The 13238-nt window shown below is 43.9% G+C and overlaps 1 protein-coding gene across 1 annotated transcript in view; it reads right to left on the bottom strand.

Annotated features, from left to right (window-relative positions):
- Window positions 1-12999, bottom strand: part of TCF7L1 (transcription factor 7 like 1) — a 130532-nt gene extending 117533 nt beyond the window's left edge. Inside the window, exons 1-2 of the mRNA XM_032773400.2 lie at window positions 12950-12999; window positions 12232-12362 (exon numbers count right to left, since the gene is read on the bottom strand). Of these exons, the coding sequence (XP_032629291.1) occupies window positions 12232-12297 (66 nt within the window). The 5' untranslated portion in view covers window positions 12298-12362; window positions 12950-12999. The remainder of the gene's footprint in view (window positions 1-12231; window positions 12363-12949) is intronic.
- Window positions 13000-13238: the final 239 nt, after the last annotated feature.

The following is a 13238-nucleotide window of genomic DNA, read 5'->3' as shown; positions in this document are numbered from 1 at the left end:
TCTCGAAGCTATGTGCTATCTGAGGGACACCCGTGGCTGTAGGTTGACTCTCAGTGTTGAGCAGAAGAAGTAACAGCCTGGCGCCCATGGGGGTCACTTCAGAGCCCAGAAGCTTCGCTCGGACCCCCACTTGAGCCCCCCGTCCCGGAGCTCGGCAGCCCCGCTCTCCCGGCTCTTCGCCGGCCGGAGCTCCGGAAGCCCCTCTCCCGGCCGGAGCTCCGGCAAGCCCCGCTCTCCGCCGGAAGCTCCGGCAAGCCCCGCTCTCCCGCTCTCCCCGGACGAGCGCGGCAAGACCCCGCTCTCCGCGGAGCTTCCGGCAAGCCCCGCTCTCCCGGCTGGGAGCGCGGGCAAACCCCGCTCTCCCCGGCTGGAGCTCCGGCCAAGCCCCGCTCTCCAGCTCTTCCGGCCTGGAGCGTGGCAAGCCCCGCTCTCCCGGCCGGAGCTCCCGGCAGCCTCTCCGCTCTCCCGCCAAGAGGGTGGCAAGCCCCGCTCTCCCCGCCGGAGCTCCGCAGCCCCGCTCTCCACCGCTCTCTCCGGACGGAGCTCCGGCAAGCCCCGCTCTCCCTCCTCTCCAGGCTCTGAAAAAAAAAAAGCCCAGGCAGTGGGACGTGCTAAGCTGACCAGAGAAGGCTGAAAAGGAATGCTGGATAAGTCCTAATACCCTGGAGGCCAAGAAAACGCTGTGAGTGTCCACATCCTGATCCACACCTGATGACCAGCGCTGCATCACCAGCGCTGGTCTCGCTACACCGGAAGCAGACCCAGGTGTACAGCCAGCGCTGCAAACAGGGAGTTGCAGCGCTGGCTGAGCTTTTAAGTGTAGACACCTGCTAAGTTGCAGCGCTGTAACCCCCTCACCAGCGCTGCAACTTGCAAGTGTAGACAAGGCCTAAGTCAGTCCCTCAGCTAGGATCAGCTAGGAAGAATTGCTTGTGGCAATCTTCATGACTTTTGCAAAGGAACTTACCCCTGGAATGAACTTTTTCCTCTCTTTTCTTTTTAATTACTATTCATCCCGAGTCTGCCCAGGGCAAAGCTCAAATCTTCTCTATTCAGAGTCTTCTGGGAATTCCATAATGTATTTTAACAGTAACAATTACACCTCCCCAATAGAAGGAGAAAGAAATAGCACCAGGATGGAAAATGTACCACAACTCAGGACTACAGCTGAGCAAATACCTGATTTTGCAGTGTGGCCTCTGAACCAAAAAGTCCAAAAAGATTGTTTCAAACCAAACTGCATTTTTTTTCAATTTTACTTGTTCAGGTTGACGCGAAACCACATTTCCAAAATGAAAAGTTAAAGAAACTGTCCAAAACACAACAACCCATTCGACCTTTTTGAAAAAAAAAACAAACACTTTCCTCATTTTTCATTTGGCTGAAGCTATTCGTCAGATTCAACCTGAATTCAAGAATAGTTTCAGTTGCCCTGACACTGCATTTTTCAGCAAATTTATTAGTTGCCAAAAAAATTCCACACAGCTCTACTCGCCCTTTTGAGCCCCTCTCCACCTTCTTGTTCTAGGGAGCCTGATTCTTGCACTGCCTACAAAAAAGCCAAATAAAAACAAACAACAAGAACCTATTTTAAGAAAATGTTAAGGTTGTAAAGTCAAGCACTCCCAAGTCAGCAAATACTAGAATTACGATTGCCTGTCCAAAATTCAGCCCCCTGGTGCATATGCATTATGATCCAGTCTTTCATTGCATGATCATATGCTATTTTTTCCACAGAACTTCTGCCTCACTGAGTGCTGAATGGTTAGTTATTTAACAGTCTTTATATCCTCACTGTTAACTGTGTGGCCTTAGGCCGTATTTACTGCACACTATCCAAAACCTGCACTGCATACAGAATTCATGTCCTCATGGGCTTTCCCATGGCACTCATTGCCATATCTCAGTGCTTCACAAACATTCATCAATCTCCCTTCACAACACTCCTGGAGAACACTTGGTATTATCCCCCATTTCATAGATGGCAACTGGCAAGCTAGAGACACTAAAGGGAAAATTAATAAAAGTTCCTGCTCATTTTGGGACGCCTGTTTGTTTTTTAATATCAGAATTTTTATAGCATGTTCCAAGCACAGCTCCCATTGATTTCAGATGCAGTTATAAGCATTCAAAATTTGTTCAAATCAGATCCAGGGGACTCTAACTGAGCATCCAGAAAAAAAGGTGGCCACTAACTGCAAAGTTTGGTTTCAGCAACTTTCCCAGCATCACATAGAAACACGATGGCAAACGCAGGGATTCAATCAAGCCTCCAAGGCAGTGTTCAATTGTCTTAACCATGAAACCATCCTCTCTCTTCCTGTAATCTCCTGCCTCATCCATCAAACATCTTCCAACTTATGCAACAAATAAGGCAGTGGTCCTACAGAAACACTCTACTTAGCTGCACCTGTTTCATCCCCAGAACAGGTCCATCCTATGCACTGAATGGAGGTCCTTTTCACCGCCTTTGGAGATCCATCCAGAATATGGGAACCAAATAGATCTGTCCACTGAATGAGACAAAGATTCTATGGAAAATAGTAGGGGATGAGGTATTTGAAGACTGGCCAAAATGTTAAAAACTAGGTGCAACCAGTGTCTAAACTAAGGGTTCTAAGTCTGGATTTAGGCACCCAAGGATAAGATTTAGAAGCCTACATTATTTAGGAGCATGTTTCATTGAAGTCAATGGGACTCGTGCCCCTAAGTCACTTACCTTAAATGTGAATTTTTTCAAAAACATTTATAAATTTCAGACTGCATCACAAAACACACACACATACGGGAAATTTTAAACCTGGAATTTCCTGTATTTGCAGTACCTAAATTTTGCTACCTTAATTTTCTTGTAATTTTTTTTGTATGTAATTTCCTAGGTTTTTAATGAAACTAAAAAAAAAAAGAAAGAAAGAAATCCTGTCTTGAGGAACCATATTGATTCAATATTGATCAATCAGCAGCAGCACTGGAAACTTCAGATTGACAACACAGACCACTTCGCTTGAGTTAAAAGGATAACTGGTAACAGTAGTAGGCTGTTATCCTCTATGCTGGATAAGCCACTAGACAGGATGAGCCACATTTTGCCAATGTGCTTCATAACTATTGATTGACAGCAGAGGAATGCTGGCACTCAGGAATCCCAAATTCTATTCCAAGTTCTGGAGCGGAGTGTTTTCTAGTAGCTTCAAACCCTTCTGCCCTGGCACCTCCTCCCCTCTGCTCCTATACACCCATAAACCTGGCCCTGTCCTTATCCTTCTTTGCTCCTTAGCCCTCTGCATCCCTCCTTCTCAGCAGGAGGGTGCACAGGAGAGTCTCCCTATTCTCAGCACCAGTGCTTGGTGCCACAGTGGGCCCCAGCAAGCAGAAGCAGCAACTGAAGGGAATGTTCTGGTCAGCCCCTTCTGCCCTAAGATAGAACATGCTCAGTACACATGGAATGCTCTGAAAACAAAGCTGCCAAATGCAGAGAATTCAGACAGATTTTGATGGAATTTCACAGGGACAATATGAGGCCCTTCTGTGGCTCCAGGACAAGCCCTCCGTCAAAATTCAAGCCTCTTCCCCAAAGCACAGAGACATCAGGGCTTCTCAATGAAACGGCTGAAAAACATTTTTTAGCACTCCCAACGCAACATATTTTCCCAAATATCATTATCAGAAGCACCTGAAACATTTTTGCTGAAATTAAGAAAAAAAAATCAGCCTGAGGCATGGAAACTTTCATCTTGAATAATTAATATTTGGCTTATTAATTATAAAGCCTGCTTATAATTAAAAACAGGCTTTTACAATGGAAACCTTAGCTCTAAAAGCTGCTGCCAGCTCTAACTATAACGCAAGGTCAGACCACCTCACAGCACACGAGCTATTGAGTTTGAGCAAAAACTGGTGTAAAGCATTGCAATCAAATGAATGACTGTTTTTAACCACCAGTAGGTTTCCTAAGGGTGCCAATAACCTGGCTCAGCAATTACAATGCACTCTGCAATTACTCTTTTATTTAATTTGGATTTTTTTAATTTTATTTAAATTACAGTAAGTCTATCTTTTAAAAAATAAATCGGTTAAAAATTAAATCTGAATTTAAAACAAAATATGTTAAGAACTAAAAAATTATTATAATTTCTTAAGACATCTAAATACAAAACGCTGAATCTATGAGCTCTGTCAAGAGTTTTGAGTTAAAGGCTGCTTTTCTATATAAAGAAAGAATCAGGGGGAAAACATCTAACTTCTGAAGTCCAGCTTTACAAATATGGCACAATAAGTCATGCACTGTATTATGGGACTGTTCTGGTTAATAAAAATAAATTGTATATGCTGTTTTGTGCGTTTAGTTAAATTTAAAATCCTAATGCAGCCTGACACAAATCATGAGCAAAAAGTTAATTATCTAGTATACAAGCAATATATCATTTGTCATTTTCTAACACACTAAAAATGTTTAATGAATAATCTGAAAACAATTATATAACTGCTTAAATGAATGTATATCGTTATAGCGTATCTTAAGCAGCAAAAAGTGTACCAAATCTAGTGCGAAGGCTCTATTTAGTTGCAAATCAACATTGCTTCAATGGTGATATCAACCAATGAGAATACACCTTTCTTCGAAAATAACTGAAGTACAAACAGAAAAAGCTGATTACAACTGATGATCTAAATCGAGACTCTGCACTTGTTGATTTAATCATGACTTAAATTGCCAATTTAAATCAATCCAGCCTGCCACACTGAAGGAGATATTTTGCTTTGGAAGTAACTAGCTACTTGTCTAGCTGGGCATCTTCTAGCAGAAAACCTCAAACTTGCCCTCTTCAGTGACTGGACATTTACGCCTGATCTACACAGGACTTTTCTGGGAATTCTCCCATTGATTCACTAACACCTGTGCAGCTCCACTGGTGGTATTATCAGAGAAACCAAGGCTTAGGAATTTATCTTTGTTTTTACACTAGTGCTGCCATTGTTCCAATCAGTCGAGAAGTTGCACAAGTGATGGGTCTTTTCGCAATAGCATATTGAGTGATTATATACAAATTTGCTGCCTAGAGAGAACATCCATATCCAGAGTCACACTGCATTGGCTCTCCCTATAACTGGATATTAGAAGACAACTCATCATATTTACCCAAGAAACTAGGTCTGTATTGGTAGCACGATGCATAGTAACAATATGACAGTTTCATATGCCACCACGTCTTTCATACAAACTGTATCCCAAAATATCTTAGGGAGTTAAATGCAGTTAGAAAGCAATATTAGAAGCAGCACCAGCATAATTATGGCCCACACTGCACATGAAATATTTTCCAGTAGTGTTTGCATGACAATCCTGACAGAGACGCTGAACTCTCTCAACTCCTGATCTAAGAATCATGTACTATATAAGTATGCAAGGCAAAGGTATGGATGCCACTGGAAATATAGAGGAGATATGTGATTAGCAGTAAGGGGGGGTTTTCTGATGAATAAGTACATAATAGACATCGACCCAGGGTCAGAGTGAAAATGGTAGATAGAACCTTAACTCCAAGTTTCCTGGAGTTAAATGGAATAGCAGAAAAACCCAGCTTTTCATCTTCTTATTTGTTACATCATTTTATGTGCTGTATTTATCAGTAAGAGACTGATTTTTCCTTCAGAAATAAAAATAATCAGAAAGGTCAAATCTGTAAGGTTTTAAAAAAAAAAAAAAAAAGGCAGGAGATGACAAACACCCTCCCCCCAATTTTTTCCCCTTTGCAACTGCATGCTTAGAATGGAACTGAGAGGTTCTCTTAAATGTAAGTTCATTGAGGGGAGGGAAGAACCCAATGGAACTAAAATGTTAACAGGAGTGGAAGTCTGCATTCCAAATGCAGCTACAATCATCAGCTGTCCTGTTTGGTACAAAATGAACTACGAGGCCTGAAAAAGGTATCCAACCTCCCAAGTACCACAGAGAGCAGAGATGTAAGAAAGTTAAGTCAAGTAGCGCCCTCCCCTCGCCCCACCAAGAACCTACTGAACTTTTACCTAAAGTATTACTAATCATGTTTATTACAGAAGGGCCTACGGGCCAACCAGAAATGGGGCCCCGCTGTTGTAGAATTTAACTATTCTAGTTTTTAAAGTGAAAAGTGATAGGTCTTCTGCCCTCTCCCTGAGATGACTCTACAAGGCAGAACATCTTGTCAGGATGGCTTTCCTGATATTTGTTATGTACATAGAGAAGTTAGATACAAACATCTAATGCTATTTCTGTAAGGTTGCAGTGTAACGCGACTTCGTTGGAATCCAGAACCTTAACATGAGAACAAAAACAGAGAGAGAGAAAGCAGGCTGCTCCCTAAAGCAGACAGGCACAACTCCTCCCACCTTGCTCTAGGCTGTCGCTTTGCAGACTGATTGCACAAAACCCAGATTGCATGCTTCTGAAGAGCCCCAAAGCCTGCAGGCAGGACCAGGAAATTCCTTACACTTAATGTGACAGCTTGTCATTTAAAGTTTTCAATGCATCACAGTATTCCTTTACTTAATTTTATACCCCATTGTTCCCAGTTCTGTTCTCTATGTATTGTCCTAAATAATTGCTCCATATCCTCAGCAGGTTGGAGAGGAAATATTCATTGGCTCTTACACTCCTTAATTATCTCACAACCAACCTATACATATTTGACTGTGTAGAGATTAAAAGAGCCAATCCCTCCAGCACCCAGATACCATCATTATAGGTATCATATAGAAACACAAGACAGACAGACCAATCCTGATCATTTTTGTGGCTCTTCTCTGATCCCCAACCAGTCCGTCAATATCTCTCTCATAACGTGATGCCTCAACAATGAATGTCATTCATATATGGGAGCTGCTAGTTCCTTACCTAGAGATAATGTCTCTGCAGCCGCAGCCCAAAACTGCATTGCCGATACTTAAGGGCTCTGGAAACTCATTTTTAATTTGCGGCCCATCATCACTCCAAGAATCTTTTTCTAGCATCTTCTTCCCATTAAGTATCTGTTTCCAAACTCCAACACCCACGCCACAGCCCAGAAAGATTAATTACATATTCCCTAGTTGAATCTCAATTTGTCCCCATATGGGTCCATTCAAAACAGCTGCTAAAACCTTAAGTGGCCTGATCACATCACCCCTTCCATCCACTGTCCCCCACCCCTTCTGCACTGCATCTAATATAAGCTTCCTGTACTTATCTTTAAGTCTATTCCAGTAGCCCTACCCTACCTTTCCACACTGTTACCTTACATGGAGAGACATGGGCCTGTTTCTCTCACAATCACTTTTGAGCTCCCCTCCCCATGCTTCCCATCCTCTTGCTCTCAAAAAAAAAAAAATCCATAAAGCCTCACCCTCCTACAAGTCTCATTTTAAGACTCATTTCTACTGTGATACCCACAAAACACTGACAGATGCTAATGGTCAGTCAAGACTAGGGCTATCCCCTTATTTGTTTCAATTACTAAAACCCTCTCTACACCAAAAGATGCTACTGTTCCTATTACCCTCTCCTCCACCTCCCTCCTTCTCATTTGGTCAGTTTACCTGTTGAATCTTGTCTTAAACTAAGCTTTTCAGGATGAGGACAGTGATAATCTGTCCATACAGTGCCTAGCACAGTGGCTGGGGCCTCTAGGCAGTACTATAACAGTTTTGGATTTTAAGGCCAGAAGGAACCATTAAGATCATCTCGTCTGACCTCCTGCATAACAACGGCTATCAAATTTCACCAAGTGGTTCCTGCACCAACTTCACAAGTTCTGATTGACCTATAGCATATCTTTTAGAAAGACACTCAAACCTGATTTTAAGATGTCAAATAATACACAATCCACTACAACCCTAGGAAAGCTATTGCAAAGTTAAGTTGCATCACCACTAAAAATGCACACTTTACCTCCTGTTTGAATTTGTCTAGCTTCTGTTTCCTGATGTTGGATTTTTTTTATGCTTTTGACTGCCGAAATAACAAGTCCTCCACATATCCTCTCCTTGGGTAGGTAATTTTTAGACTGCGATCAAATTGCTTCTTAACCTTCTGTTTGATAGGATAAATAGACTGAACTTCTTAAGTCTCTCCATGTAAGGCAGGTTGTCCAGTCCTTAGATCCTCTTGTAGCTCTTTCCTGAACACTCTCCAAATTTTCACCACCTTCTTTGAAGTGTGGTTACCAGAACTGGACACAATACTCTAGTAACGATCTCACCTTTGGCATATACATAGATACACTACCTCATTGTTCCCCTACTTATGCATCCCAGGATAGCGTTAGCCCTCTCAGACCTGGTCTACACTGGAGTGAGGGTGTGGGGGGAGGAATGGATCCAAGTTATGCAACTTCAGCTACGTCAAAAACATAGCTGAAGTTGACGTACTTAAATCTACTTACCGTGGTGTCTGTGGTAAGTCGACAGCTGACGCTCTCCCGTTGACTCCACCTGTGCCTCTTGCCCTACTGAGATATTGGAGTCGACGGGCGTGCACTCGGCAGTCGATTTATTGCAGCTAGACCCCCTCTGGATCGATTGCTGCCCGTCGATCCAGTGGGTAATATAGACAAGCTAAAGCATCACACTGGGAGGTCAAGTTCATTTAGTGGTTCACCATCACCCCAAGTCTGTTGCAGAATTACTGCTCTCTAAGATGCAGTTCCCATCCTATAATCATGATCTACTTTCTTTGTCCCTAGATGTATGATCATGCATTTGGCTGAATTGTATTTGATTGTGTCAAGCTTATCAAAAAATCCAGAACACTCTGTATCAGTGGCTTGCCCTCATCATCATTTACCACCCCCCAATATTAGTGACATTTGCAAACTTTACATGACTTTTATATTTTCTTCCAGATATTTGAAAAAAAATATCCTCAACCCAATCCTATATAAGAAGTCCCTCCTGAACCCCATCAGAATACCCCCATTCAATTTTTATTCCCCATTAACAAATATGTCTTGAGATCTGTCAATCTGTTTTTAAACACATGCGCTGCACTGGTTTTGAACAATGCTAGTTTTTTAGTCAAAATGTTGTGCAGTACTAAGTCGAATGCCTAAAAGAAGGCCAAGCATATTACATCAACACAGTTACTGTTACCAACCACTTGTAGTCCCACTAAAAAAATTCTATCAGGTTAGCTGAAGACCTCTTTTCCAAGTAGCCCTGTTTACCAACCTTAGATATATGACCATCCCTTAGTTCTTTTTTGATTGAGTCACATACCGCTGTTCCATTATTTTGTCTGAGATAGATGTCAGGCTAACAGGCCTATAATAACCCAGGTTATCCTGTTTACCCGTTTAAAAAATATGGACACATTAGCTCACTTCTGGTCCTCTTGAATTTCCCCAGTATTCAAAGATATATTAAATAAAAATATTAATTTTATGCCTATGTTTCTAATCTTACTCAGTCCCTTTTAATTATTTCTTAGTCCTCGCTGGTATTTGCAATTCCTCCCAATCAAATATCATCTGTGAAATTTATTAATACAAATAACGGTGACAAACTGCGACTATAACCTTTACCCATCACACAACTATCTGCCACACAGGCATATTTGTATAATCATGCCCTCGAGGCAAGTATAGTCTAGCTGTTAAGATCTAAACGAAAGGCCAAAAGTTCTAACGCCTAATTATCAGTAACTGTATAATTAAAATACAGTTATGTCATACGGCTGAATGCAGTATTGACCCGTGTTAATGAACAAACAACCAAATGGCTAATAATTCAAACATCATTTAACACTAAATGACTGTTCAAGCTAGCTGGTTTTAGATAACATATTTTAGAGATAGGTGTAAACAAGTTAGCATTAATTTAAGTCACAGCTTAAAGGAACTGTATCTTGTTCTATGTTCTCTTTGTAGGAACGCAAGTAAAATTCTCCTATCAATAATTTAGCAAAGGCAAGTGTGAATAATGGATTCATTAAAACCTGGCCACCCAGTGGACGTCACTAAAAGGATTTTGTTCCACAGCAATAAAACATACAAGAATCAAGAAGCCTTCCATACTAACTAACCCTATTAGTTTAGAGCATTATTTGTACAAGTCCTCGTGCCAGTTGCTTTCAGGCATACAAGGAAACAAGCCATCTATGCCCCAGGTATGTTTTAATGCCACAAGTGAATAGAGCAGCTTCCAGTTGCTGAAAAGCACAATGACAGCAGAATTAACCGGTTCTGCTGGGAAAGTTTCTCAGGCTTCCCTTAATCATTATTAAGAGCCAATCAGGCATCACATTTATCTTGTTCAGGGCCTTCACCTTAAAACGACAAAAGTTCCAGAATTAAATCAGAAGCCCAGAGGAGGGCACTGATCATTGATAAGGTGTGCACCTCACCAAGGAAAGGAAAATAATAGGTTCCTGTTTGGGGATAAGCATGCAGGCAGGGAACGTCTAATGGCCACCGGAACACAATGAGCTTCTAAGGGCAGTGGAGGATTTGGGGATGGGGCATTGGTTTATGTTCTGGGGAATTACAATTTGCTCTCATTTGCACTCTGTCTAACGCTTGGTCAATTTGCTTAATCACTTCTTTAAACGCCGATGGAGAGACAGACAATGTCAGCTCATTAACAGCTTTAAAAAGTCTAAGAGATCCCTTTAAATGAGAAAAGCAGGGCAAACACAAGAAAACCATGGTCGGGTTTCTCAGGTTTACACATGTAACAGGGCGCCCCACTGGATTCTTTACTTAGTTTTCCATCCAGAATTTACATTCAAGTTTTAAACTGCAGGAGTCAGAAATCAAACAGCTTGCATGTTTCTTCTGCATAGAACTTAAAGTTATTGCAGAATCGACTGCTCCACCCCAGCAGATAAGAGTATGTGGGTATTGCTCTGAACTAGTTAAGTAAAACAAATACACCACCAAGTGAGAATCTTTGATTTTCCCCTCAAATATCCATTAAAGAGATACTGTCAAGTCAAGTCTATTCCTTATTTTTTGTGCTGTGAGGTAATAAAAAAAGTTTTTACAAAACTCAGATCCAAGAGAAATGACTCCATGAAATTACAAAACACACACCATGGCCCTGACCCTGCAATTTGTCACTCACAGGCAGACTGCTGTGTCCACATGGGCCACCCCCATTAAATACAATGGGGGTCTGCACAGGAAAACAAATCCATGTATGAGCAACAAATCGCAGCACTGGAGCCTTAATTTAAAACAAATACAAAAACCATAAAACATTCCTGAGCAATGTTTGTAACCCAAGCATCAGAGCATAGTACTAATGTATTAACATTTGTATTACAATAGCCCCCAGGGGGCCCAAGCAGGACTGGGGCTTCTTAACATTGAGCAGGATACAGAGGCCCCAGTCCTGCAATCAGCTCAGCACAGGATTCCCTGTGTCATCTCAGTGAAGTCCCTAGGTCTCTGCACAGGCATATGGGTCTGCCCGTGCCCATTCAATTGCAGGATTGGGACCACAGAGTGAAAAAATGGGCCTCACCGGCAATGAAACCGAGAGCAAAACTGACTAGAAACTCCCTGTCAGCAAGTGAAAGGGGGCTTGTTTTCACCTTTCAAGTTGGGAGAAATGCAAAAAGTGAACAAACAGCATCAAAGAATGAAAATTAGATTTGATATTCTGGAGTTCTGTTTTCATAACCTACAGTGATATTAGTCAAATAAACTAGGGTGTGTGTGTTTGTTTGAAAACCTACAAACAGATCCTCATGGGGATGGACCCTGACTTCAGTGGGGTTGTACAAGGGTATTATGGTCTGCCTGCAACAGCTTGAATGATCAACCCAGGGAGGAGGAAGAATGAATCAAGGAGCAAAACTCTGTCACTTTCCTCATCCCTGCCAATTCTTTGAAAGGTCTCGCTTTGTGAAGGGGAACATATGCACCCCATGGAAAGGAATGAGGATCAGAAAAACTGCCCAACTCATCTCTTTAGCTTCCAAATAAAAAAAATCTGACTTCACCACGGGGGCAGTTTTCCCTAGCACTCATATTATTAGATCCATAGGATGAAAATGCTGCCCAAAGCTACTTTACAAAAGATCGTTTTTATGCAATGTCACAAACTAGAGTCAGAGCAGACATTTCTACTCCGCAAGACAGCAAAAGCCCCCCGCCCCCATACCATCAGGGGCCTCTCCTCAGCTAGGGTGAAAGGACAGCTGAACAGTGTCTTGTGGGGAGAAAGGGGGTCTGGTGACAGCAGAGGGGCCAAACCAAAGTGAGCAGCACTTACTGTGCGAGCACCGCCAGGGGACAGGGCTCCGTTGGGCAGGTAGGGGCTGCCCAGCTCTGGGATCATCAGGAAGGGGTAACCTGGATATGGGGGCCCCTTAAAGAAACCTCCATCTTGCTGTCTTCTCACTACTGGGGAGAAAAGAAAAGGCTCAGCCAGGGGCATTCAGGGGGGTGGGTCTGGGAGCAGGCCAAGTGCAGTCCGGGAGTGGGAAGATGGTAGACGCGGCTGAACTTGTTAACGCTGGGGTGGAGAGACGGGGAGGGGGGAAAAGGTCTTCACTGCAGAGTTTACTCGTGTTAGCTACACTCAGGTTACTCCCCTAACTCAGGGAGCACGGGGTGGGAAAGCAGGGAGGCGGAGGTGAGGGTCTGAGGGCGGGCGGCGGACACGGACGAAGAAAACAAAGAGGTTAAAAGTCTTGCTAAGCGCCTGCGAGTATCCGAAGGATGTAAACACCAAGGAGCGCTGCACTGCTGGGGGAGCCTCCAGCCCGGGAGCGGGACCTGAGGGACCCTTCCCGTCCAAGGCGAACTCCCAGGGGCGCCCCCCGAGAGGGGGATACGGGGGAAGGGCGAGGGGGGGCGCTGGGGTAGCCGGCGGTGAGGTGGAGGGAAGGGGCAGGGAGTGGGGGGCTGTGGGGCAGAAGGGAGCAAGAGGGGTGGGGAAGAGGCAGCAGAGGGAAGCACCAGGGGGAGGCTGGGGAAGGGGTCGGTACCTTCGGCGAGATAGTCCCGCGGCTTCTGGAAACTTTCGCGGGGCTGCGGCGGCCGCTCCGCCTGCGGGGGAGACACAAAGAGAAGAGGGGTGAGCGCTGCCCCGAGCCCCGGCCCGGCCCCTCACCACCAGCCCCCGGCCCAGCCCCTCACCTCCGAGTCGGAGCCCGAAGCGCTGGCGCGGCGGTTCTCGGACTCGTGGACCAGCGAGGACTTGAGCTCGTCCAGGTCCCCGTGGGCCGAGCCGCGCCCCGCGCCCTTGTCCTGCTCGTCGCCCTCGTCCTGAAAGGG

Source organism: Chelonoidis abingdonii, chromosome 2 (assembly GCF_003597395.2).
Source record: "Chelonoidis abingdonii isolate Lonesome George chromosome 2, CheloAbing_2.0, whole genome shotgun sequence".
Taxonomy (NCBI): Eukaryota; Metazoa; Chordata; order Testudines; family Testudinidae; genus Chelonoidis; species Chelonoidis abingdonii.
The sequence above is the reverse complement of the archived record's forward strand: the minus strand, read 5'-3'. Positions and strand labels throughout refer to the sequence as shown.